Raw genomic sequence first — 27,505 nt, 5'->3', positions numbered from 1 at the left:
AATTGTTTGTTTCACACGGGACAATCATATTTGTATCACCTACAGTTTGCTAAATTGACGTCTTTCACTATAAGCAAAAGGAAGCTAAGATGTACAAGACAAAGAAATCTAAATGAGGCCAATTGTCGATAATATATATATGTGCTTGGTTGTAAAAGATGAGGTGATCTAATCTGTCCGTTTGGATTTTGTGCTGCTTAAAATATAGATAATTAAATTTATTAACACAAAATTGTATGTAACAATGAAGGAAATAGTCAGATTGTGGTTTCGCCCGATTTAAAATTTTCTTAGCAGGTCCGTTTATGTTCCAAGAAATCCAAATGGTCCAAACATGAAAGTCTCCACATTAAATAAGAAAAGAAAAATAATATTTCAGGCGGACCACCACAACTAGACAGCTTGTGCCGAGTACTTAACTCAAATTCACTCCTAGAAAAGAGCATGAGGTTGCCAAAAACAACTCACACTCCAAAAACTAACCCTCATACTTCATCTAAAATGGAGTCATTAGTCAAATGCAGTACAGTTATGTTAATAACTCATAAAGTGTTAGGGAATAAACCTATTTGTGGCTGAGTCTGGGGCAGAGAAACAAGCGAAGTTTGATGTTTCTCTGAGATTGATGGCGAGTTTGATGAAAACATGCCCCTGAGTGGCAAACGGCAGGAGAACAGATAATAAAGTGTGTGAGTTATAAACTTGAGCAGATGAGCATTCACAACCTTTCATGTAGGAAACACAAACTGTAAACAACCATATCATGAAACACAATGTGACTCATATATCAGATAAATGTCACTAGTGGCTGTCAAATTAAAAAGTGAATATGGGGGAAACAACAACTTTCGTGTTCCCCCCCTAAAGTCAGACTACCCTCCCTTCTCTGACCACCTTCTCCCACCCAATAATCTTCATACAATCCCCAGGCACTATTTAGAATAATAAAACTTACTTATTTTGGAAAACAAATTATCTGGAGGTAAATAAATGATATTTTTGCGCTAATGCTATTTATCCTGCAAGTACCACTTATGTGCATAATTAAAGCATAAATCTCCATTAAAACATCCTGTCAAACAAATTGTTTTTCACACTGTAAGTGGTGAACAGTGAACAATAGTAGCCCTGTGGACGCGATCTGACTCTATAGCATGCAGCATGATGTATATAACCCGTGCCTCCATGGATCAGGGCAGGGTGGGTGTCTGTGGTCACTGTCTCGGCCCTGTGTGTCTCCTGTGGGCCACCCTACGCTTCTCTCCCAGTGGCGTCCGGCCAAACCCCAAGGTAGCAAGTCATGAAAATGAGAGTGTTGCTTTAAGAGTTTAAAAAAAGACGCTCTTTGATCATCCTTTTTGGCTATTTATTCCCATACTTCTGCTATATCTACAGAATTAGTATTGCCGGGGGAAAGTGGGAATTAAAGTTCAATCGCTTAGGTTTTCTACTAACTTACCATTATTGCTACCAAAAGGGTTGCAAATTAAGATTCTCCTTGTCTTTCACCAACCACTAAAAGACTGAAAAATGCGTCATGAGGGACATGATACAGTAATTTGTGGCTTTGACTATAAATATGATGCACGATGCATAGAGAAGCATTGTGTATTCATCTTTCCCGAAGGCTTTATTTAGTGAGGTACCTGCTGCAATTTTCATGATCTTTAGGCAGCATTTTTTTCATGAGCTGTTTTAGAGTCGGTGCCAAAGAGTGGAAAACACATCTCCATAAAACTTTGAGATTAAAAACAATTGACTTAAAGGTAGTGAATATTAAAACCACACTTTTTTACCCTTGTGGTCTAACGATGTCTTTCTTGTCTCTCTCGTGTTTCATAATTGCAAAATCAAGCTTTGTTTTCATTAATAACTTTTTGTCTTCTTCTTATCCTCTTAAAACTCAATAATCGAATGCAGTGAGGCGGTGAATACTGCAGACAGTACCTTAAAGCTGAATCATTAGACTTTACAGAAATATTTTATATTGGACATCATTGTATACAATTCGCTTTATTTGCAAAACATTATTTCACAAAGAAATACAAGTAAATATAAAATACATGTATGTAAATGTAATGTTCTTCACGGTGACCTTATGTAAGGATCGGTCTGATCCCAGAGACATTTAATTATAAAACTCATTGCTATAAAACATATCAAATTCAATGTGTTAAACCATGTTTTATAGCTGTGGTGTCTGAGCCTAAACAGTACTGTATCATTTTCTGGAGCAGACATCTGAAACATGTCAAAATCACAATTATATACAATCCTCAGTGATTCACAGTGAAGTAGAAAACTGATACCCCAACGTTATGTATATATATTTTTATATGTATATAACATACCATGAAGGCAAACAAGGCTCTATATGCATCTTATATAACTGCTTCCTTCCCTGCATGTAAAACTATGTTAACATGTAAACAATTACATCCTACAGTCCAGACAGCAGACATTTTCCCCTTAAATTTAGACGAGCACAGGAAGAAAATGTTCCTATTTTCCCTCCTAGCACTGACTCTGTGGTGACGGGGATATTTATAATGGGAGACCAATGTCTGGATATCCACCATACTTCCCTCCAACTGTTGACTTTTGCATCCAATCCACTCCCCTCATGTGTAAAATGACCATCTGGCCAGCACCCCAGGGTGCCCCGAGTCCAGGCACTAATATACTCCAGTATTCAAGAGTGTTACATTCATCAGGGACTCGTGATTTGAACTTATTTTATTTAATGAGAGATTCCACCAAATGTTGGGTGGTGTATTTGTTCTGGTGTCTGCGTATTTTTACCTTCTGGTTACTCGGGCCTGTTGGTCAACATCAAGGATGAGAAAAACATGTTTTGAGGCACAGCGTAACCTCAAGCGTTCAAAACAACATGAGTGTTCCCTGAGGATGTACCAGAGAGGACAGAAGTGGACCGGATCCCTAGGCCGCCAGGTCTAGCCAGCGGTCACCGGTCGCCAGGCACCGGCCCGAGGCCCAGGCTGGGCAGCAGGCCTCACAGCGGGCCCATATAAACCGTGAGAGGCTCCCTTCATGCAAGCAAGGGAGGAGTTGATGCTTCGTGCTTTTCTTCACACTCGCTTATTCCACGAATGCTCAGATCGTGATTGAATGAGAAGCAGATTATCAAAATTACAAGGAGGCGGTATGGAGGAGTGTGCATGGCAATTCTCCTGCGACCACATCAAAGAAAAAAAAGCTTCTTCTTGAGGTTTTCTCGCATATGGTTCTATTTATTTATACGACTCAGGTCAAATTGATACGGTGAGAAATATAATGAGATTTAATCCTAGTGATGCCCTCGAAAGGCTTCACCGCACTGAGAAAAGTGAATGCAGCTCCTGATTGTCCTCAGCCCTCAGTGGGAAACAAAAAGCCTCATTAGCAAGAAATCTTGGCGGAGGCTTCACAAAGAGATAATCCCATCCAACGGGCTCATAATTCACTATTTATCTACAGTGCAATTAGTCTCTCACCCCAGGCCAACAACTTATGAGCAGTCCAGCCAAGTTGCTGATCCAGCCCCCTTAGGCGTCTCCACAGCTCTTGTCCCAAAATGCATCGGCATAAAGAAACAGTTGGGGTTAGCGCCGAGTCTCGACATTCTGACAGACGACAAACAAATATATCTCCGCTCCAACTGTCATCCAGCTAGCGACCTGTGTTTAAGTTTTATTTGCAGTCGGTTACATGTGGACGGTGGAGTTTGTGCGTGATTATTGGGAATAGACGTCTGTGATAATGACACAGGGACGAAAAATAAAAACTGCCTTGGATTTCATATTCCGAGGAAAGCACACAGATGTCATTTGGCTGCATGTGAGATAAGTCTATAATAGAAATGACTCAAAGCTCTGCACCTTTTTACTTTTCATTTCAAACCTGCTTTTCGCTGAATGTACATTAATGCACAGGCTGGATTGGAAAAAGAAGTATCTCACGTGCAGCATGTTGACTTTCTATTTCCAGCTCCATGCAGACAAATATACAGTCAGTGGAAACCATGATGGTGGGGATGCGTATATACAGCACTGGAGGATGGTCAAATTCCCTCTGGTCATCAGGGCGACCACGGGTGGTTTCCATGTAAAACACCACTGTCTGATCAGTGAATATACAGTATGTCCCCGAGTGTCCTCCACAATCCAATTTATAGCTATTGCTGTCTACAGTGGCTCTCGGAAAAAGCTCAGACGTGCCGCCCTGAAAAAGTGCAACGCGTGCTCTTTTGCATTTTCGAAACCAGTTATTTACACTATGTATTTTCTTTTTTCTAATTAGGGAACCTGTCTGGTCCCAGGTCCATGAATTGAACCGTTGATGGGAGTTTGCTTAGATGACACGGTCTAATCTGGATAAATCATCAGGTGAGAAGCAGACACTTAACCGGCTTGAAATTAATGTGATTCTCTGGAGTGCAGAGGAACTCATAATGTGCACGAACAGGCAACAGACTGGGCGATCGTTGTCTTTGCGATGCTAAAAAAAGCCAGTGCAGCCCACGTGCATCAGCTCGCCGTGCAGGTTACAGGCAAAGTGTGGCTCGGCAAGGACTCGCTGACAAACCTTACACTTCTGCTCCTTCTCCAGTCTGAACATTGCTTTTGAGGCCTGCATCTGCAGAGGGGAGGGGTCAAAGGTCAGGAGGGTTCAGGAAAACAAGAATAAACACAATGTTTGCTGCAGTAAGAAAATGTAGATTATGTTATTTTAACTCACCCAAGTGACCTTGTGCCGCATGAGCTCCACCCGGGCCAGCGCCTCTTGCAGCTTCACTACGCGACTCTGGTGGAGCGTTGCCCTCACGGATCCGACTAAGAACTGGGAGACGAGCTGAACAGACCAGGAGTCGGGCAGGAGCTGGACGACCTCCTCCGCTGCAAAGGCCCAAGGGTTGTCGTTCAGCAGATCCACCGCAGTGCTGGTGGGATCCTCGGAGCTCAGGTAGATTTGGAGCAGGGTGAGCAGCAGGGCCTGTCTGAAGGGAGCGTCGTGGCCCTGGGCAGCCCTGCAGCAGTAGGCCTCTGCAGCCTGGGGGTCTCGCTCCCGGTGAACAAGCACCTGCAGGGCCCGGGAGTGTTCCCCGCTCCTGCCGAGGAGAATGGCTGTCTCTACGTGCAGGGTCGTTGACTTGACTCTCTCTGCAATGAGAAAAAAAAGACTCCTACTGTAATTTGCTGAAGATTCTCCAATGATTTGTGTTCCTATAAGACGTTTACACACCGTATACAGTGGAGACGTCGTAGAATTTGGATTCCCATAACAGATGTTGCAGCTTCCCCCTGGTCGACCTCAAACCTGCTTCCTCTTCCTCTCGCAGCGTCTGAGTAACATATGCCAAGGCCAGACGGCTGTGATGTCTTTCCTCCTGAGGGCAGATTACAACCGATGGTTATCATCGATGAAAGGGTCAGGGTGTTCGATCAGGTGGCTGCTGCTGTACCCACCTCGCTGCTCAAATCATGGATCAAGAACTCAAGATACAAAACCGACGCCAGCGGATATTTCTCCAAGAGAACGAAGACGTCCTGTGTCTCCAGTCGATCATCTGGAGGGCGGTTGGTGAAAATCTGCACACCTTTCTTTTTTCAAATAAAGAAAAACTGTTATTGGATGATTTGATGACCCATAATTGCCCCATAATTACTTAATATGATGGAGTGGGTGGGTTTTTGCTGTGGTTTGATTCTAGCTGTATTGTGCAACTCTGCCCTCTGCAGTCAGCTTGTGAGCATTAACCTCTTGAAATCTGACCTTTTCTCAATAATGTATATTTCTGCAAATACAAGGTCTATATGAATATTCTTGGTCTCGATATAAAGGTAAAACTTGAGAGACTTCTTCAGAGGCGTAGATGTTACTATGTCACAGTAAATGAAGATCATAAAATAAATGAAAGATTTCATGTCGTGCTTTGAAAATCGTGCTTTAAATGATAAATAGGCACCTCTTGGTTTTTTCGCAGAGTCCAATCTGCAAAGTTCCTCACGATATCTCTGTCGTCCAGCTGACTGAGAGTCCACACTATGTGTCCATACACATCTGAGCAAGAGTCGTCTTCGTGGGAGCCGTCTGCAATATTTACCCAAGTCTGACAGAATAAAACAAGATAAAACACATGGCGTTTCAACATGGAGTTAATATAGAAGTGTGTTTAAGGGGGAAATCACCTTTATTGCATCAGTTTGCCTCCCTTGGCTTTGATAGAGGCAACCTAAGGCAAAAAATCTGAAAAATAGAAAGAGATCAAATAGGAAATGACCCATCAGAAATTAGAAAAACAATAAAAAATCTAACGCTGAATTATTCCAGGATGTCTTTGAAAACCATTTCATGTCTGTGCACTGAGCAAAATCTGTAGTGTGATCACAGCTCATCTATGTAACAACATGTTTATTCTCACCTGTTGTTTTTCTCCAGAGCAGGAACACAGTGATCCAGCCTGCACTCATTAGGAGAAGTGACGAGCTGCTGCAGGTTCTCAGTGTCTCCCAGTCCCACGTACAGCCTCAGGAGGGCGCAGTCCACCTCCGCCCTGCACGCTGAGTCTCGCTCAGTCCCCCTGACAGCTCTTAGAAAGTCTGCCAGGAAGGACAGGTAGTGATGAAACATGTTTGTGTCCTCTCGCCAGAGCACCTGAAGAGCCCTGCCCTTCTTGGTCCCCTGATCAAACTGGGACTGAAAGTCGTTGCTGAGACACGACCTCATGTCTGGGAAGAGGAGGATGAGTTCTCTGGGGTCCAACTCGCCTGCACTGTTCAAGGATGAATGAACATGGATTTTTTTTAAGACAAACTCACAACAATCTGTGATTTACTTTGCACAGTTTGAATAGTGTTGTGTGTTGAGTGTCGTGTTTACTCTGTAGGCTTTACTCTCACATGAATAGTTCTCTGGCCTCCGAAAAACCCTCCTGGTAAAAATGAACAAATCCAGCCAGGCAAGTGACGGCCTTCTGCAGCTCCTGTCAGTGAAGAGATATTCGGTTAAAAACAGGCGTACGTGACACGGCAGCGTCTTCAGTCTGCCGACATGTGAGCTGAAATCATTGAGGCAGACGACTGTGACTCTCCTTCAATCTCAAGGGCAATATTTTCCACTTAAGGACATTCAAACGGCATAAAAGCTGACACATTATTATCAGTGAGCCATAAAATGAGGAATTCAGAGAAATACTGTAATAAAGCCAACGTGTGCAACAGCTTTACATGCTAATCAGCAAATGTTAGCATGCTGATATGCTAAGCTTGTGAACCCAGACTGTATATAAAGATGGACGACATGACTGCTCCCCAAAAGTGAAGCCAAAGCGTCTCTGTCTCCTCCTGACGGCTGGTTGCAGTATAGGTCACAAATCCCACCTCCGACATTTAAGTGTACGGGACATGGACCAAACTAAGACACATCATGTCATATCATGCTGATGTTTGTTCAAGTGCTAAGGGGCGGATCCAGGAATTTTTATACTAGGAAATCATGTTGTATGTATATAATCTACAGTGCTCATCATGTTACCTCTATTTTTCAAATTTCATATTCTGTTTTTATTCCTTTTCAATAATTATGTAGTAGCAAATAGTTTAATATGGTAAAACAGCTGCTGAAGAAGTCAAGCCGACTCAAAAGTTATATTTTACATGATTAAATTAAAGAAAGAAGAAATAAATGCATCTGTTACTAAATGATCCCCTACAATGTTGTTGTGTGTATCCTTTGAGAAAAAAAACACATTTGTCAGAGACATCATTTTTCAGAGCAGAGACACGTTTTGCATCTTACTGCAAATCTACCAATCACATTTCACCTTGTATGAGTCAAGTGGACGACGGCTCTGAACCCCGTCCAGCAGCAGTAAAGCCTCCTCGACCCTCTCGTGTCCTACGAGCGCCTGGATCTGCTCTTCCAACGGCACCAGACGCAGGCTGAAAATGTCTCTCTCCGTGAACACCAACACGCCATCTGAGGGGAGATTTGTTTTTGGTTTTCAGAAACACTCAATGTGAAGGAAGAGTAGGTGCAATGGATGATGGAGTGGATCGGTGCAAACTGGGGCAAACGTGGCTTCATCATTCAAAAACAAAACCACAGCTGGACAGGTTTTCAATGTGCCAGGATTAGGTGATTTATTAGTATCGCCTGGTTTACCTGATGTGGAGAGCAGACCCTTCCCTCCATGGAGGCTCACAGTCTGCTTGCACCGCTGATCTAACATGCTGTAGACAGACAGCACTTGGGGCTGCAGGGTGAGGATGTAAGGGAAACATACTGTGGCTGCCAGCACCTCCTGAGGCCACTGCAGGGGAGGGCGCTGGCAAATCCCCGTCTTCATCACGAACATGCCTGGGGGACGAGGGTGAGGAAATGATGTCTTGGCAAAACAAATATCCCCTGGCTGTATGAATATATGTTGGACTCATATGAGCTGATTAACTTTGGAATGGAAGCATATAATGACACATGGTGACGTCTGTGCTCGACAGCCTGTAGGACTAAATGTACCATAAAGATTTCTGGCAGCGCTTACCCAAAGATTCAGGCCCATTCAGGAGGAATTCCCCTCGTCCCACTGAGGTAACAATGACGAGCTGCTTTTTGTGATTGTGAGGAAAAAGCTCCTCGCTGCTCCCAGTCTCCACATCGCAGAGGAGGTACCTGTCGCAGGTGGCTACACACAGACTGGTGCCATCTACTGCCAAGGCCACGGGATCCTGTTGGAGAGACACTTCCTTGACAACCTCCCACCTGTCCACTCCCACCACGTGGATGCGGATCACTCTCCTGCGGCTGGAGGAAGTCACCATCTGCACGCATCCGGCCCGAGCTGCGAGCAATGAGTCGCACACCTCAAACAGAGACACGTGCTGGATTTTCTTCAAAGCAGGAACCGGCTCCAAGGAGAACATGTTGAGGGCCGTGACGCCGCGGTCCCACAGGACAAGCAGGTGGTTGAAAAGCGGGACCGCTCTCAGTTGGACGACTGGGTTGCTGGAGCCGAGTTTTCTGGCTCTACCTTCTCTGGTTTTGCTCTGACCAGGACTCAGGTCTCCGTTGGCGCTGCTTGGTAGGATGAGGTGCTGCACTGTTGCATTTTTACTCCCAATATACAGATTTCGATCGAAGCACTCGAGGCACTGGATGCCGAATTTGTCCTTTTCTTTTGGAGCTTCGGGTTTTTCATAGATCTGTGTTTTTGTGAATGCTTTAAAAGCCATTGCAGACACGTAGTAACCTTTGACTTTGGTTGTGCAACTAATGTCAACGGTTACTCAAGTAACAGTAACAAGTAACATTCGGCTGTAAAAAGTCCTTCCTGTAGTAATCTGAAACATCAAAATCGCAGCTGTTCTTCAGCGATATGTAAGATAAGATGTCCCTACCTCTCCGCTGTTCCCCCTGCCTCTTTGAATCCTCCACAACTTAATGAAGTGTAAAGTAGTTTCACCTCCCCCATGTGACTACATCCTGCCTGGAAGTCGATGTCAGCATTTTCTGCTCATCCTGCCATGTGAGGACACTTACACAACTCACCCAGCCGCCTCGCAGAGAAAGCCAACTTTTACAAGAGTCAAAACACAAGGTGCGGCGAAGACGGCGGGTATTTCGAGGTGCCCACAGTTTCGGTCACTTGAGATCCTTGGCTCGAGCGCGAACCAAAGTGGTGGCTCTGGTCAGCAGGAAAAGTAGAAAGGCAAAAAGATCTGCTGATCAAACCATGTACGGGTGCACTCGTAGTGTGTTTACAATGTGCACAAGCTGGGTGTGATGAGGTCAAGAGGCAACAGAAACACAGCGGAGGTTTGTTTCATGGCAGTGATTGTGTAACGAGTGGCTCACAGGGGACAACAGAGCCATAAAAGATGTGGATTTTAAACCAACCAGTTCTATTTGTTGTTCTGAACTTTTGCCTCTGAGGAATTGTATATAAGTGAATGCACACACTTCTCCTCTGGATAGCACTGAAGCAAACAAGAAATTAGGATGAACAACAGCAGGCAATAAAATGGCATCCATCTCAGCATGATGTACATGGAAAGGTCTTTATTGTCATAACCTTTTGTATGTTTTAAGTATTTCACATATGAGAAGCACTTATCATGCATATTTAAGTTTTTTTTTTACATATTTTTTCCCCATGCAGTCATAGTAGGAATATATAAATCTAGAAATAAAGTCAGAAAATATCCAGCAGATGGTTTGTTTTCATAAACAAGTGGCATGCTGAATATTTGATTCCTAAGTGACATTTATTTGAAGGGTGTAACTTTGGCAAGGGAAGAACCAAGTAAATTTAAGGGCAGATTCAGACTAAAATGCGAGTCCAGGATTTTATTTTTTCAGTCTCTTTAACTTCTTTTCTCCTTAAACCCACTTAACTGATTTCCACCACACTTGGCAGATAGATGGAGCCTGGGCCAACTGCACTGGTGCAGATGTGTATAAGGGGCAGATCCAGGAGTGGTGTTTTTTTTCACTTTCTTTATGTTTTATAACAGATGAATAATTTAGCTTATCAGACTATATAATTTTTATGGCTCTGCACAAGCAACAGCCAGTAGCCTGAGGTATTATAGTTCTCATTTTGTCAAAGTGAATTCTTTGATTTGCTTGATTTATCCATTTAACCGTCAAAAAACTTAAATTTAGTTTACTGTTAAATACGATTTTAAAAAGTATCATATCTCAAGTAGAGCTGGAACTTATTGCCTGAAAAGTAATCAATACATTTTCAATATAGAATTAATCTTGTGTCAATTGATCAATTGGTCAACATCAGCTCTAATATGTTTGTAGCAGCATTTCATCCTTGTCACAATTGCACCTATGGCGTCCTGACCTAAAAGCTACACGTTTATTTATGTGGAAATGTGTGTGTGTGTGTGTGTGTGTGTGTGTGTGTGTGTGTGTGTGTGTGTGTGTGTGTGTGTGTGTGTGTGTGTGTGTGTGTGTGTGTGTGGGCAGTGTGAGCGAACTCATGTTCATTTATAACACCAAGCGTTTGACATTCAAAGTTTGTTTATGCATCAGACACGCTGAGAAGAAAATTATTCATGAATCTACGGTATCTGTATCCGAGCATTAGGCCCTGCTGTTATTCGGATTAAGCAGTGACCCCCGGTGGAAAGATCACTTCTCCCTGCCACAGTCGGTGCACAAGATGTTGTCGCGCTGGGTGAGGAAGCCGCGTCCCACCAGCGACATGGAGCACTGCATGCAGATGAAACACTCGCTGTGCCACTGGCGCTCCTCGAAGGAGATGTACTTGGCCCCTGCCAGACCTGCACACAGAAAACACGTGAAAATGGTAAATGGATTGTATTTATACAGCCCTTTTCCTCGTCTTGTTGATGACGAACACTGTAGATTACCACTCAAAGTGCTTTATAATTTTGCCATTCACACACACATTCATTCAGTTCATCTATGTGCAGCACTTTCTCTATCACACACAGGGTTTACCATCCTGCCACACTCAGGACGTGGAATGCCAGGGACTGGGATTAAACCGCTGACCCTCAGGTTCATGGACGACCTGCTCCACCTCCTGAGCCACGGCCGCCCATATGTCCATGCATTTACATGATATACAGGTCAATGCCACCTTGTTTATCTGACAGCTCCTGCACAAATGCAGATAAAGGCATTGCATGTGAGCGTGAGCGGTGTGTGAGTGAATGAAAACATGAGCACAGCCAGTGACTCACTGGTGATGGACTTGGTGCAGCCCACACACTTCTTTGCATACAGGTTGCTGAAGCATTCGAGGCAGTAGGGGAAGTTGTCCCGGGAGGTGAAGCGCTGGCCCGACAGCTGCTTTCTGCAGCCAATGCATAGGAAGCAGTCGCGGTGCCACGGCTTGTCCTGGTACGTCACTCCACCTGTTGTGATGGACTGAAACATGCACACAAACACACAGAGACAATCAATGACGTTTATTTCTCTCTAGGTGTTACACACGCAGTAACAGTCATTACTGTTAAAACGCCCGAGTCAGGAGGATTGCCTGCAGCAGTCAATACACATGAACGACTCAGCTGTAACCCTACCTTCTTACAGGCACAGCACTGGTAGGCAAACTGCTTCTCGAAGCAGGGCACGCAGAAGTAGCCAGTGTCTTTGGGGATGAAGGACTTGGTTCCTATTGGCTGCTGGCAGCGGTGGCACAGGAAGCAGGTCTCATGCCAGCTGTTCCCCTTGTATTCCATTTTGCGGGAACCTGGCACATGGGACGAGAGCAGCTTAGTCAGCATATGGTTCCTCCATGACAGAAAAGCAGTGCGGCTCAAAATAGTCCAGCTTTAACTGTGGGGAGGGGACGATGCAATCTTGATAATCTTGGAAAGAATTTTTGCATTGTCGTCTGGTGTTTTATATACTATAAGTTTCCGTTTTCATATTTCCGTACATATAACAATAGATATGACATAACTAGTGTATCATTTTTGTAAACCTGTTATTTTTTCTGAAGAAACAATCACCACAAAGTCCATTTAGTGGCTGTGAGCTTTCCGTTGTATCACATGATACCAGAAGCCTTTTTCATTGGTTATGATATTGAAGATCATTTCTTCTCATCCGTGTTTGTTTCAGTTGAGATTGAAAGATTGTTCTTGGTTTTAAAAATACCTTCATTCCTTTAACGTAGTTATTTCTTTCACCGTGAGAAAAACTAGCAGTAGAAGCAAATTTTTCCAATTCTGAAAGTTTGAAAGTTCAGTCTTGAATATAAAAATAGCAGAAGGATCAGTGACTCCTCTCTCCAGAGCAGCTACTTAATGGATCGTGTGGTGAAACAGTTATGCAGACAAACATTCCCAAGGTCAAGAATTAACTTTCAATCTTTCAATGCATTTTCCTTTTTTTTATGATTGATTAAAAACATGACAGTGTATGATTGTGTACCTGGCATGACGGTTTTCTTGCAGGTGGTACACTTGGAGGAATAGTCATTGGCATGACACTCGGTGCAGAGCAATAAATCATCTTTGGCGGAAAAGGCCTTCTCCACCAGAGAGCGGCTGCACTTGGCGCACTTGAAGCACTGGTCGTGCCAGTGGCGATCCTTATAGGACAGGTCCTGTAGATATTGAACAGATTAGTTATTGCACTTGTGGATTTTCTGCCAAGTTAGATGTTTATTTACTAGATGCATAGTTAGAAATACATACTTTCTTATTTTACACCTTGGTTACATCAAAGTCGTGGCTCTAATGGCGATGGAGGTGCTTCCTTACCTTGCAGTTGCAGCCAATCGGTAAAGAGCATCCCTCACAGCAGTTGGCGAACAGGTTCTCATAGCACTTAGTGCAGTACTGCATGTCCTCTTTCATTATGTACTTCTTCCCCAGCAGGGAGTCCTTGCAGTAATGGCAGTCGAAACGCTCGCTGGTGGACATCGTCGTCTGCTTTTCTTAGCTGAAGGTCAAAGAGAGCAGCGGCAGGAAGATTGGACAATAAAGTAAAGTGGGGAGAGATGGAAAAAAGCTCCTTTAATAGTCCAGGCAATCTCTTACCCCTCTCACCAGCCAAGCAAAGACACCAAGCAGTTTCTCTTCCCCTTCTTTTGCGAGAATCGGAGAAAAAAAAACGCAGTGTTGTGTCGAGCTCGGCTGATATGGAGCGAGGATGAGGCTGTAAAGCTGGGGGCTGCAGAGAGAGAGTGGACCAGGCACCGGGACGAATAGCGGTGAGGCAGGATTAGGGGTCTCCACTGTGGGGGATCGTCTATAAATACTGGCCCTCTTATTAGCGATAATCTCTGGGGAGAATTGACATGCTCCGCTGCATCATTCTGCACCTTTTAAGGGCCCTGATGGTGCACATATCACCAAGCCTCGAACTGATCCAATCATTGTTGCTTTATCACTTTGAAAGCAACGAGAAATGCAGTTTGATTACTAGCAGATAGATTCCTGTTGGACAACACGACAACGTATATATGCAACTGATGCAACAAGTCAGGAAAAGATGAGATATATGCTTCAGGATATTTTTCGTTTTTCTCAATTTGGATTTCGGTGCCACAGCAGAGGTATTGTCGGCCATTTGGATGCGTTGGCGTGTCCGGACACACTTGTGGCCTTTGTCACTGCCTGCTACACTCACAGGCAGTTGCAGATGGCTTATGAGAGGTAGGCGCCAGCAGCTTTGTGGTTGCCAGGTACTGAACTATATTGCCAGGACCTCTCAGTGGCTATTGAGGGTGCTTTGGCAGCACTTCAGATGGAGGGAAGCTGCAGGCCTGTGGATGTTCAACTCGTCCACGGTGAAATGAAGGAGGAGGAGCAGGAATGACAGATTAATAGAGGCCATCTTGTTGATAGCGATACTCTTGTAAGTCCATCAAATTCTCTTTGTGTGAAGCAGTGGAATAAGAGATCTCTCAGGCTATGTTGATGTGTGTATTCAATGTTTGTGTGTGTGTTGGACTCATTAAGCTTATTAAGTTTCAGGTGTCAAAAATGCATCTGAAATGAATCAAATTGTCACTTTTCCACTTGGACATTAATCAAAATTCTTCTGCGTCTTTGACTGACACCTGGCTAATTACATTTTGATTCTTGGAACATGTGCTCATATCATTTTTCCAAAAGGATCAGGGTGGGGGCGGACATCTTCATAAAAATAGCCTGGGAAGACCACCAGCCCAGCCCACCGGCCTAATCCCTTGTATACACACACAGGAAGGTCAGTGACAGGGATGAGGTTGGGAGGAATGCAACTCTGTCTGGATGAACTCTGTCTTCACTCCACATTCGATCCGCTACCACTCCTCGCAGAGAGAAGAAATTAAAAAGAACTCCGACAACAAATAATAAGCTGCAGTCTGTTCTTGGATCGACAGATGATGTTGAAACACGGCTCTGCGGTGCGTGTAGGTGGTGTCTACAAACCTCTGAGGAACAACTAAAGGCTGTGTTATTTTTTACCTACATGTTATATAAGCCTTTCAGCACAAACTAATCTCGGGAGCGGGACAGGTTTGTGGTCTGAAGCCGTGCCATCCTTCAGGTTTTTCTTATTTCCAAGCGGGAGGATCCTGGGGAACTCCTAAGGTTATCTTTCTCTCTGGATTAAATTGCCACTGTACTGCACGCTGGCTCCCTGCTGGTGTCCAGATCAGCGGCCGCACGTCACAAAACAATGCAGACCTTAAATAAACCCCAGAACCAACTGTAGGACGAATATAGTCATCTCCTCTCGAATAGTGTCTAATCTTTGTTGTGTGGCTGCACAGTCTGTCATCATGTGACAACAAGCCGGGGCGGAGGTGACCCATATTCACCAGTAAACAAAAACTCATCTTTTAGATTGAGTTGGCATAATATCAGCATCACGTGGGAAAAAAATTGCATCTGAACAAAGCAGATTAGTGTACATTCTGTTTATATTGTCGGACTTAATCTGCACTCATGCATGCGTGTTTGTATTTTTATTTATTATAACTGCTCTGATCTGATGGATAGCAGGTGCTGCTCTTTGTCTCGTGGATTATTAACTTGTACACCAGACAGTGCCAACGCTGCAGAGCAAAAAAGCTTGCTGATCTTGCATTTTCCTTTTGCCCGCTTAATCCTCCGATGTCAACTAGTGAGCAGCTGCCAGCAGATTTCGAATGCGGCCTGTCCAGCCCTAATAAAAAGGCCTTTACTTGACCCGGACTCAGGTGTCCTCTTATCTTAATGTATTCAGGCTTTACAATAAGGTGTCAGGGGCTGTTTCCCCCCCACATTAATCGAATGATCTCACAGAAGAAGAGAAGCATTTACTTTGGTGGCTCCTTTGAGGTGGTGACTTGTTGCAGACTGGTCAACACGACACAGTTGAGTTTCTCTGGAGCACAAAAGCCTCTCTGCACCGGAGTTGACAACTGGTTGGCATGGCGATGACAGCATAAGTGGGATCCATTAGGTTGAGGCGAGGGACGGCTCTAGTGGTTAATGAGTGGACTCACACAGACCGGGCCCTTTGAGAAGGCCTCTGCTGTCTTCTGCGACGCGCAGAGCTCGCTTTCAACGTGGCGTTTTTCAACTGAACAGGATAGCCACACAGGGGGTTACCGGGGATGAAGAGATGCAATCTACAATCTCGCAAAACCTTACACCCCTCCAGGGAGGCCGTGTGAGGGCCCTGGGTAATGCCATCACTGTCCCTGCCCCTCCTCCCCTGGTTCTCACCAACGTGAGTCATGGTGTGTGTGGGTGACAAGACCTGTCGCACAGCCAGACATATGATCTCCACTGCTGAGGAGAAAAGAAAGTTGTCCACTCCTAGGAATGCACACCCCATTAAAATGTTCTCCTCTTCCATCCCATTCCTCCTCCAAGTCCAGTTGATTTAATGGTGTTTGTGTAGGTGAAGGTTTTTGGTGCCAGCAGCAGCAAGTGAGTGCACAAAACACACTCAATGAAACCTTACACCTACAATTTGTAAGACGTGTTGGAGCAGAAAATAATGATCAATTATTTAAAGCCAGGAAAACGAAAGCAAATAACAGAAAGGTTAACCTACCTTTGACTAAAGCAATCTTTAGTAAACCTCATAGAGCTTCAGAGGACAGAAAGAAACAACAATGACCAGGTATCATCGCTTCTGTTGAAACACTCTGCACCACCACTGCAACCCAAATAAACAGGCTTAAGTTCACTGAAAACTCTCCAGAGACTTAGATGATTCAAAGCCTTCATCAATATGCAGGTGAATCTCACACGGTGTTCATTTTCTTATTGGTCAAATAGGATTGAAAATGTGAATTTAAAATATCCGAAAAGGTAAATGGTCAAATGTTTGCTGCTAGAAATCTATTATATATACGTCACACTGAATCCTATTTTGGTCCCATGGGAGCAGCAGAAACTAGCTGTAAACATAACATTGACATTATACATTTTTAAGTTGCTATATGACAAACTTGATTGCAAAGGATTAGTTATTTACACGTTCAGAAGTTACAAAGCAAGTCCAATGTTCAAGTTAAGATACTGCTGGTGATGCTAGCGGCAAATCGTACATGCATAGTACAGTTAGAAGATCGTACTGTTATCATACACGAGAATAGTACGATCTTCTAATGTAACGCTTGGTAAGAAATAGCCTGGTATCATCAGAGTACTTCACATTTGAGAATGGGTCTGGAGCCCTTAGTATATTTTTTCCGATTTCCAGCGGGCATTATTATCAACCAACAACCAATAAGAGCAACAAACTGTGTGACTTGGGGCAGAAAACTGTGAACCCATAACCATTGTTTGTTCTTCTTATATAGAATCTGTCGAGCTCTTTGGATACTCTCTCCATAGCAGATTCAACAGACCTCCCCACATCAGTGCTAGCCCCCCTGGTTGTTAACGACAAGGCTTCAGCTGTGTTCCTATTGGACGATACAGATCATCATATCAAACATTATGGACCCATTATGGACCAGTGGTGACTAATCTGACCAGTTTCAGGACATGATTTGAAATTGGTCTGAATGGGAAGGCGACCAGACCCAGCTTGTTAATTGGTCTGGTTTAGGCAAGAAAGTGAATAAGTGCGTTTCCCTGAGGAACAAGAGATGCAATCTGTACATTAATGTTCTGTAATGTGTTTAAAACATGTCAATGCAACATCCAGAGCTGAAAACCTCGGTGGCCCTGTCTTGATTTCTGCAAACAGGAGAGACATACCCCCCCCCCCCCACCCCACCTGAACTTTTACATTAATCCCCAACTGACATCAGTGGATTATTTGTGCCACTGATCCAGGCAACACGCATTTGTCACACACTTTGACCTGCAGAGTTGAGTGGAGGCCATTGACAAAGGAGTGTCATCTTCGCTGCATGGTGCAGGAGATGACTTCAAATATCAGAGTGCTTGCGAGCACATGGGGTATCTAACAACAGTTAGAGGATCGAGGCGTAACCACCACAACACGCTCTCTTTGCTCTCATCAATCACTTATCAAGGCTTTTGGATTGCTATTTATATCTCTGTCTGCATTACATTGGACTGTAGAACAGCACGGGCATCAACTGTGGAAATCCCATTTAGATGCATGAACACTGTATTAGGTGGCACCATGTAAAAGATGTCAAACCCAACAAACTCAGAACTCTATACATTCAAGATTAAAGAAATACAATTTGGAAAATGTGCTTATCTCTGTGTTGTCTCTACCACCGTCACATTTGTAAGGCAAATATATCACTATAGCCAGTAGCTTGTTAGCTACTAGCAGCTAGCTCGCTCAGTATGACGGTAAAACAAAATCCACTTAACCGCACCTCCACAACTGACTCTAGCTTGTAAAATGTAATTTGTTAAACCGCCTGTAAAATAGTTAAATTGATGTTTCCGCACTTTGGTTTTTGCAAAGTTGAACAAACAACAAATGAGATAAAGGCAAGCGCTTTGCCCCTGCTTTAGTGGCAGGGTCGCCATCTGTCCAGTTTTAAGTCGGACAGTCCAGTTTTTAAATATATACGTCTCTTTGTTCTCCTTTTGAGATTATCCCTCTTTATACTTTATCCAATGGTATATTATAAATATATAAATAGGCCTGAATATTAGTCAGTGATGATGTGAATAAATAGGGGGGGATTTTACATTCCCAAAAGACTTCTGGTCTAACAAGTCGCTGGATGAAAGGCAGTGGCCAAATAAATATCTATAGCTAAATGGCACTGAACGTAATCAAATTAGCCATGAAGCTTGACGTCCGGTACATCAGACACAGACCCAATCTACCTGTAGCAGAGGCCATACAAAAGACTTATTTAATTCCTGAATGGATGAAAGTGGATTCATCTCTAAAAGCAGAAAGGACGACTTCTGTCTTTATTGCATTTTATGTCGCTGCGATGTGGATGTAAGCAGCAAAGGCACCATCAACTCTCGTTGCTTCATCCATGTTTGCTCATTTATCCATATCTTTATTTTCTTTGACACTATCAGACATCTACAGTTCAAACACAACATTTGGCAAAATACATTAATTTGGCAAAAAAATGTAAAAATAAAACCTTACTGATTGACTCACTGACATTTTCAGTGAACTGGCAAAAAAAAAAGGAGCATCGTCATGTCCAGTCACACAAGAAGATTTCATCCCACTTGGTTATACAGTGTTTTTTATGATGACTCCAACAAAATCATGGGCAATTCAGACAGTATCCAGAGACGTCCTGATTCACTCTCTGGTGATGGGACACACTCACGGACTCAGACACGGGGACAGAGAAAGTTGTGGCTCCTCGTGTTTGTTTTTGTGCAAAGAAAAAAAAAAGAGAGAAAGGAAGATTGGCTGAAAAAGACGGACAACACGCAGAAGGGAAAAACTTTTCGTTTCTTAAAGTCGCCGACCTCAATGGACGAGGAACCTTTTTCCGATGATTAGACTGTACAATATGAAACCCACGGGCGACAGGTTCATAGTGAATCTGTGGGACAGGCAGAGGTCTTGCATGACAGTTTTTCGATCTCACAATAGCTCCATCTAAAAGACAGCCACCAGCACAGTGACTCACACAACTCCACATGAATGAAAGTGCTATATCACTGCTGCATTTGAGCGTGACTCCTTTTCAATTAGGTCACACCAACAGGATTACTGCCTATAAAAACTTCTCCAGAGTAAAATTACCTCCCTGGACGAAATCGCCCACCTTACAACACTAACACCATTGTCTCTGATGCAGGTTATTATTTTCAAGTCTCTCTCTCTCTCCTTTCACGTTGATTCACAGTCTCTTGAAGCACCAGCTTTACTTACAAAGGAACAGTGAAATCACATCCACCGCCTGACAACACTCGCATGTTATAAAGAGATTTAAACATTAAAAATATATACAACACCACTGTTTCCTCCCCCCCCCCCCATGAATGCAGACACTGCGCGAGCTCCCTCCGTCTGGGTCACACATACAGGAATGATCTGTGTTAGTGGGCTGGATCGATCCAGTCTACAACAAGGTTTTATATACAGGTTTTCGTAATGGCATTCAGAGCCATATTCCATAAGAAAAATAATTGGATTCATCAATATTTACATCAATGGTCCCTTTTGACAGTGTGAAGACGTATCAAAATGATAATAAACCTGACACGTTTGAGTACTCTAACCAAGAAGCCACGGGCTTATCTTGCATAAAATGTTGCCATGGTTTTGCACAGTACCTTTGGAAAAATGTTACCATCTTGTCAATAGCTGCAGAACGCTGTTTGACACACATTGATTGTGGTGTAATATCTACAGATGTAGAGCTGTCTGTTAGTAGTGTGATCTCGAGTGGTGTAGTGCTGTAAACAGGAGTGTAAAAAAAAAAAAAAAAAACTTTAACAAGCAACTGCCAACTCCCCGAACAGCACTGGTGTAATGATTCAAAAACAGAAACGTGGAGGATCTCGCTGCAAGCACATTTTTCCTAACATGTGGGCAGATCTCACCTTGTCTGAGCTTGTCTCATTCACACTCGCTTTAACCATATGCTGCGGAAAACAGTTTCTAAAAATCTGGGTTGATATTTGAGATGAAATTGACGATGAGAGAACAGAAGTAGCAGCGTAATAGAAAGATTCCGTTATGTGTTAATTTTGTGCTATTTTTGTCCCTCGCATGGTTAGAAATTACTTTTCAAGATCAAATCAGTATGCAACATAATGAGCAGTGTGGGAGTTTCACATCGCAGCACAATGGCTCGGCACTGTACCATCACCATCCACATGGGATCCCACCGCACTGTGACACATCACAAGTGACAATGAGCGATTCGCAACACGATTAAAATAGTAACCTCCCTCTCACCGAGCGGAGTCACATCGGCTGTCAGAGACGAGCGGGGTAATGATCACCATATGCCTTCAACGACCACAGAGTACGATGAAGTCTCACTGTACATGTGGTCAGATCGGCAAACCGCGAGATCAACTGTGCAAATGCAAACTTTGAAAAATATGGAGAAAAGAATTACAGCTACATAATTTCCAATATACACATTATGTACATGACACATTTTTTTTCACATTTGAGTTCAGTAAACACTGCATAGGTGACTGCATCACTAGCACAGATGAAATTGTTTCTTTTTTGAATCGTTTAATGCCTCACTTGAATAAATATCACATAAATATTTTCACTTTTCTGTCAGTCTACTTCTGCAGCCAACACTATTGCAAGGTCCGCTGTGTGCCACTTCATGAGAAGGTGAGTTTTAAAGAAAGAAAAAACAAGCAAGCTTGCATTCAGAATATTATCTGTCGTTCACGCGAACATGCATTCATAACTCATAATAAAACAAAGAAAATTGAAAATAGCAGCAAATGTGGTCATGTTAAGTAAAACATGGGTTAACGCAACAATAAAAATGTAGTGCATTTGTAATTTCTTAAAAAATAAATACAAATAACAATGGATTAAAGAAAAAAGGCAAAGTAAGGCTTAGCAAAATTGGCTTGCAAATAAAAAACACAAGATGGACATCTCACTGGGCCACTGAACCACTAGAAAAACATCAGTCAGGATCTCTCGACAGAACAGCGAACATGAACCTTCATGTCAACCGAAGGACAAAAATCTTAAAGCACTGCCTTCAACAACAAAACAAGCCCTTCATAGCCCTTCACAGCACTATCCACCCCAGTACCACTTGTCAAGGTTATTGAATGCCTTGTACTCCTTGTGCCTGCGCAGGTAATCACAAGCCAGGCATGTGTGCTCTGCCCAGAAATAGGCCTTCTTTACTTTAAAGTGCCGCCGCCACTCAAAGTACCTGACATACATTTCTTCATTTTTGTCCAGGAGCAGCAGGTAGTCCGCCAGCTCCTTGGGTGAGGGGAAGTCATCCACGTGGATGAAGGCATCTCCCTGGATAAAGTTCTCATAGTTCGTCCGGGGCGGGCCGAGAACCACCGGCACTGTTCCCACCGAGAGCGGGTTGTACAGTTTCTCGGTGATGTAGTCCTTGTGGATGGAGTTCTCAAAAGCCAGGTAGAACTTACAGCTAGCCATGGTGGGGAAGTAGTCCTGGTCGGCGATGTATTCCCCGAAGGCTTGTCCGTAGGCGTGAACCTCGATGTGTTTGTACAACTCATTGTAGTACTTCACCCGCACGTGGTCCTGGTTCCAGTTGCTCACAATCCAGCAGATCAGCTTGTTTTTGCTGGGTGGGACAAAGTCCTCCTCGCCCTCCGCTGCTACGATGGACCCATAAGGCACTTCAATGTCAGCATCCTGACGGTAATTGAGAGTCAGATTGAAGATGTTCTCGATCCCGGGCAGCTGGGACGAGTGCGACGGCGACTCCAGGTTCATCCATACCCACTTCTGGAAGGACGGTCGCTGGAACGGCGGCAGGTTGGAGAGGTCGGTGCAGATGTCTCGGTGATGGATGATGACGCCATCTGACTTGTTGTAGAAGTTTCTGTCGGCTGTGATGAAACAGCCCTCGATGTTGAAGAGAGAGCTGCAGACGCTCAGGTCGTAGGTCTGTCCGAAGGGCCAGAGCCATATCAATACGGTCGTCACGTTTTTATCGCTCTTGGTGGAGAAGAGGCTCTTAACGCGGTCCGTGGATGCTGTTGACTCTACGGGACCTGACAGCCAGCTGGTGGACGGTTTAAAATACATCAAAAACAGAGTGACAAAGCATCCCAGTATGAACGTGCCGAGCAGAAGGGGTCGTAGGATTCTGTGAAAAGGTGCAGATGGCATACTCTGTCCTGAAAAGGGCAAAAAACAGGAAGAGAAAAGTCATCATCAACAAGATGCAACACCCAAACTAATCACATCCTCATGTAATGTCTATTCCACTGGAACATTGACTGGAATGTCTCAATTAAATCCAGCAAGGGTACAGAGGGTGTGTACTCTTGCAATAGCATAAGAGTACACACCCTCTGCTATGGGAGCAATAAAATGTGTGACCTCCTCGGGCACATTTTAATACAAACCTGGTGGATTCGACTGAATGCTGAAATCCGAGCGAGAGTAGACGTCGTGGGGGTCGGAGGGAGCAGCTCCTACATCGGGTCGACGGCGGGATCAATCTTCGTTGTGAATCAGCGCTCATAGAAAAAGAATTGCAGGTCACGGCTAAGAGAGGCCTCTTGCGCAGAAAAATAATGATCCTTAATGATCTAATGAGGCGCGTTTGATCTCGAATGCACGGGTCCTCTTAGCGATGCCTCCTTTACATGAGCAGAGGGAGAGAATCAGAGAGAATCGGTTAGGGTCTACAGGAGAAGGGGGGGGGGGGGGGGGGGGACACAAAGCATCACCAAGAAAACACAAAGCATGCATGTGTTGCAGGTTATGTGCTGTCAGCGAGCAGGGGAAGGCTTCATCTCCACAAACAACTCAACGGATGAGCTGGAAAATAAAACAAAAACACTACGGTTATTGCAAAATTTCCGGCTAATAATGGTTGTTGTTTCAAACGTTGCCAGTTAAGCTTGGGGTGCAAGCTTCCAACTGTTATTAGCTTTTGGCACACACCTTGTGTACTGTAAGAGAATGCTGCCATCTTAAGGCAGAGGAGAGTAGAAAGGCCCCCCCTGACTCTACAGCTCTCTGGGGCTCTACACACCTGCACGCTGCATAAAGAGGCCATACAAGCAGGAATAAACCTTCAGAGAGGATTTTGTTTATCTCATGCGTCACCGAAACATATTAACACCAGTAATTGCAGCTCAAACGCTGATATTGTCCACATTACTTGTCCAGCTCGCCATGAGGGGATTGATATCGAGGCATCGCAGCGATCGACAGCATCATGTGTGTGACTTAGTTACAGAGATGTGCACCATGAACTCGGGCCAGATGAGTGTAACTCCTTTTAAAGGCTTACAGTATCAATACATTTTCATGTAGGCAAATCCTCTTACATTGCTGAACCACGCTTTCTGCAGCCGTGATAAGCTCTTTGCTTTACGGAGGATGCAGCCCGGCAGCGCACACGCGGCTATACCTTCGTATGTTGGTGCCAGGGAGTGGAGCGATCAGTGCTGCGGAGATCAAAATCAAGGGCCTATTAAATATGCAGTGTGTGGTGGTAAAGTTATAGTGTCTCCATGGTGATGGTGCTGAGGTCAGAGTATTTGATATGGGAGGGTTACACGGCTCACAACACTTGTTATTTTCCTCCCTCCCTCCCTTCCATCTTATGAGCCCGGAGTGGGACACGTGCTCTGCCCAGGCGTTCATTCACATTTTAAAGAACATAGCTGAGTTTTTTTGGGTATTATTTTTTGTGTCAAATGTATTGTGATGTATTTGGGACACCGGGAGAGAGCGAGAGAGGGAGAGAGAGAGAGAGAGAGCATTGCATGGGTGAGTAGTCTGCAGCAGGGTTTGAAATGTCTGGAGCGAGGCAGGAAGCACAGATATGTTTTTGGGGAAGCATCAGTCACAGTGAAGCACCAAATTCAAGATGTTATATCAGTAACAGGTATAAGAGGACACAAACGAAAATGCTTGACCCCTGCAAACCAAAAAAAAAAAATCACATATTGGACATTTTTACTTTGATTTATGTGTGTTCTGTCAGGAAGGCCACAGCACTGAAAAAGGGACACTCCATCCCAGGTGAGAATTAATTTCCACCCTGTGAGCACTGAAGGTCATTTTAAAACGTGATGCCATATAGAGGAGGAAAATGGTTGTCAAGTGCACTGAAGTTGATGAGGATATTCACATTTTTTGCGCACCAGAAACGTGCAGCGATAAGAATTAAACCCATGGAGGATGATGCTGGGAAGAAAAGCCTCAAAGATGCAAAGGAGTCCAATCTAAATCATGTATATTCCCTCAATACGAAGTGTGCATGTGCGTTATGATTACAGAAAGGCTAAGAAAAACAAGCTCCTTGGTGATAAAAATGGAAAAAGCACCGATGATTTATAATTAGCTGGCCGGGATTTTGTCGTCAAATAAGCAGGTACCGCTGCTGCTGCTGCCGCCGCTTCAGCCACGGGGGGAGAGATAGAGGAGAAAAACAGCAATTTCACTCACCATCTTGACAAGCGTGAGTCAAAACAGACCTTTCTTCTCATTTCCTCCCGAGGACCGGACCCTCCTCGAAGGCAGCGCGACGGAGGATGCGTGGATGCGGCTGCAGGGGAGAAATCATGCCCGTGCGCGGTGTCGTGTTCGCAGGGATGGATCCGGAAGAGCCCGCATCCATCGTCTCGATCCTCGATGATACCTATGCACGGTCGGCTGCAATGTGCGCGCGGTCTTCTGCACGCCGACGCGCACACAATGACGGCTGCAAACACACACACACGCACACACACACAGAAAGAAATGAACAGGCAGGAAAGGACGGGAGCATCGGAGGCTACGCCAGCAGCCTGCACGCCGGAGTCATGGCTCGGTGTGTGAGGACGCCATGTATGCCCAGGCATGTGATGCGATGTGGAATAATTCCCCGCTGCCTGCCCATGCGCTACCTTCCTCTGTTTACCGTCAATGCAGCTGCAGGCTGTGGCGGAGCCTCCGTGCACGCGTGTGTGTGTGTGTGTGTGCGTGTGATGCTGAGATTAGTGCACGTTACACTTCAATCATCAGTTTATGGTTCAGATGAGAATTGACGGGAGAGTCGTGCGTGTGTGTGTGTGGGTGTGTGTGTGTAGAGGGATCGGCAGGTTTCCCCCCTCACAACGACTGATGCGCCAAAACAACACAAATATGGGGAGGTGGGGAGGTAGAGTGTTTGTGTGTTTGTGTGTGTGTGTGTGTGTGTGTGTGACTGCCTCTCAACCAAAAAGGCTGTTAGAGGTGATAATGCGCCACCATCACCACTGACTACGTTACACACAAGTTATTAAAGCACTTTATGCAGATTTCCAGGTAATTAACAGAAGCTGATTGGCTGCATATCCTGTAACAAACAAAACACTGATGTCTCTGTGAAGAAGGTGGCTGAAAACATGGTGTGTAAATCTGTGTCACCAGGTTTGGACATTTAAAAGTCTTTGGTTTTGGTGTATTGTGTGTTTGAATTTTTTTAATCTAAATTTAACTCTTCAATTGTTCAAAAAACTCATTTTCAACAATTCAGAAGGTTTGAAACTGTCTAATTCAATACAAGCCTAATTCAAATTCCAAAATTTGACGTTAAAAATGTCACATTGCACATCCAAGATAGCAAGGATATAGATTCTGGCTGGAATCTTTAAATAACCAACAATCAGCCAATCAAATTACGCTCCAGCGGTCATGTGGCGCTGATGCTTAAATGTACAGCCCCCTTTATCCCTCATGTTGTTCCTGGGTTGGATTGACCCAGAGTGTGTGTGTGTGTCTGTGTGTGTGTGTATGCGTGCGTGCGTGTGTGTGATCATCCGCAAGCCCTGGCCGGTCAGGGTTAGGGTTAGGGTGACCCAAGGATTGTCATTATCCAATTCTCCTGGGGTCATTGAGACTCCTGGGGGGTAAGCAGAGACAACACAAGGGTTAATATTAAAAACATCACCATCAATGTCTTACTAACAAATAAAGAAAACATTTAAAGAGGCATTGTAGAGCGTCCTCGAAGCATAGAGGGACCACGCAGCTCCACTTCCGCCCACAATCCAGAAATGAAGCCAGAATATCTGGGAACGCTGCCATCTTGCGCATCTGGAGTCCGCTCAGTAGCACTCGGGGGTTGAGACCAGTGGTAAGGTCTCAATACATGCGCTCTACCACTCACGAGGCAGTCTCAGCTTTCGATCTTGACGTTTATTCTATTTCATAGCATCAAATAACGACTAAGCTCAATGTAAATACAGTCACTAAGTTCAGCTCACTCTTTGCGGCTTCCACAAATTTCCCTCTTCCCACTTTGCTTTGCCCCACTGTAGGAAAACGTGTCTCTTTGACAACCAAAGCAGAATGGCGTGCAAATTTTGACACCACAAACAATCTGTGTCCCTGCATTCAGCTGCCTCATCGCTCACACCTATAACAACAATAGGAATTCGCCTTTGAGAGGTGAACCAGAGTTCGTTAGGTGTCTCTTGTGTCTAATCCCTGAACGAACCAGCGGTAACTAAGGAGTTAGCATCACTATGGAAACGATTATAACAGCAGTGCACAAACACACCTGATTCAGATCACACACACACACACACACACACACACACACACACGCACGCACGCACACACGCACGTCTCTATAGTTTGAGGACCCTGATTGAGATAAAGCAAGAGTTAACACCCCTAACCCTACACAACCCTAACCATCACAACTAACTAACTAACCCTAACCTAAACCTAATTCTAATCCTACATTCAAGTCTTAATCCTCAAACAACCCTTTGGATTTGTGAGGAACAGCTAAAATGTCCGCACAAGGTCAAAATGTCCTCACAATGATGGTATTGAAGCAAAATTAGCCCTTATAACTAAAGAAAGACAAGCACACACACACACACACAGGTGACATATGAGATGCACAACGACACACAAACACACATCATTATTATTATTAACAATAATTATCGATATTATTATAACATGAAATAGG

The 27,505-nt window shown here is 44.2% G+C and overlaps 3 protein-coding genes across 4 annotated transcripts; all 3 read right to left on the bottom strand.

Annotated features, from left to right (window-relative positions):
• Positions 1-2,339: 2,339 nt before the first annotated feature.
• si:ch211-266g18.9 (transforming growth factor-beta receptor-associated protein 1) lies at positions 2,340-9,424 on the bottom strand. The gene is made up of 12 exons (XM_034575380.1): positions 8,543-9,424; positions 8,164-8,358; positions 7,823-7,977; positions 6,900-6,982; positions 6,422-6,772; positions 6,189-6,246; positions 5,966-6,109; positions 5,466-5,600; positions 5,242-5,386; positions 4,738-5,159; positions 4,516-4,635; positions 2,340-4,457 (listed from the first exon to the last, which is right to left on the bottom strand). The coding sequence occupies exons 1-12, from the start codon at positions 9,228-9,230 to the stop codon at positions 4,446-4,448; spliced, it is 2,508 nt and encodes an 835-aa protein (XP_034431271.1). The 5' UTR covers positions 9,231-9,424; the 3' UTR covers positions 2,340-4,445.
• A 1,304-nt stretch (positions 9,425-10,728) lies between these two features.
• fhl5 (four and a half LIM domains 5) lies at positions 10,729-13,718 on the bottom strand. 2 transcript variants are annotated; one of them, XM_034575382.1, is made up of 6 exons: positions 13,530-13,718; positions 13,251-13,431; positions 12,919-13,093; positions 12,063-12,232; positions 11,721-11,907; positions 10,730-11,294 (listed from the first exon to the last, which is right to left on the bottom strand). In XM_034575382.1, the coding sequence occupies exons 2-6, from the start codon at positions 13,410-13,412 to the stop codon at positions 11,143-11,145; spliced, it is 846 nt and encodes a 281-aa protein (XP_034431273.1). In that variant the 5' UTR covers positions 13,413-13,431; positions 13,530-13,718; the 3' UTR covers positions 10,730-11,142. The 2 variants fall into 2 exon arrangements, with proteins under 2 accessions (XP_034431274.1, XP_034431273.1); XM_034575383.1 differs by lacking the exon at positions 13,530-13,718 and having other exon boundaries at positions 10,729-11,294.
• A 5,192-nt stretch (positions 13,719-18,910) lies between these two features.
• fut9a (fucosyltransferase 9a) lies at positions 18,911-25,488 on the bottom strand. The gene is made up of 3 exons (XM_034575381.1): positions 25,006-25,488; positions 22,947-23,183; positions 18,911-22,715 (listed from the first exon to the last, which is right to left on the bottom strand). Exon 3 carries the CDS (start codon positions 22,705-22,707, stop codon positions 21,625-21,627), a length of 1,083 nt encoding a protein of 360 aa, XP_034431272.1. The 5' UTR covers positions 22,708-22,715; positions 22,947-23,183; positions 25,006-25,488; the 3' UTR covers positions 18,911-21,624.
• Positions 25,489-27,505: the final 2,017 nt, after the last annotated feature.

Source organism: Hippoglossus hippoglossus, chromosome 22 (assembly GCF_009819705.1).
Source record: "Hippoglossus hippoglossus isolate fHipHip1 chromosome 22, fHipHip1.pri, whole genome shotgun sequence".
Classification (NCBI taxonomy): Eukaryota; Metazoa; Chordata; class Actinopteri; order Pleuronectiformes; family Pleuronectidae; genus Hippoglossus; species Hippoglossus hippoglossus.
Note: the sequence above shows the minus strand (reverse complement) of the source record. Positions and strands in the feature narration are given on the sequence as shown.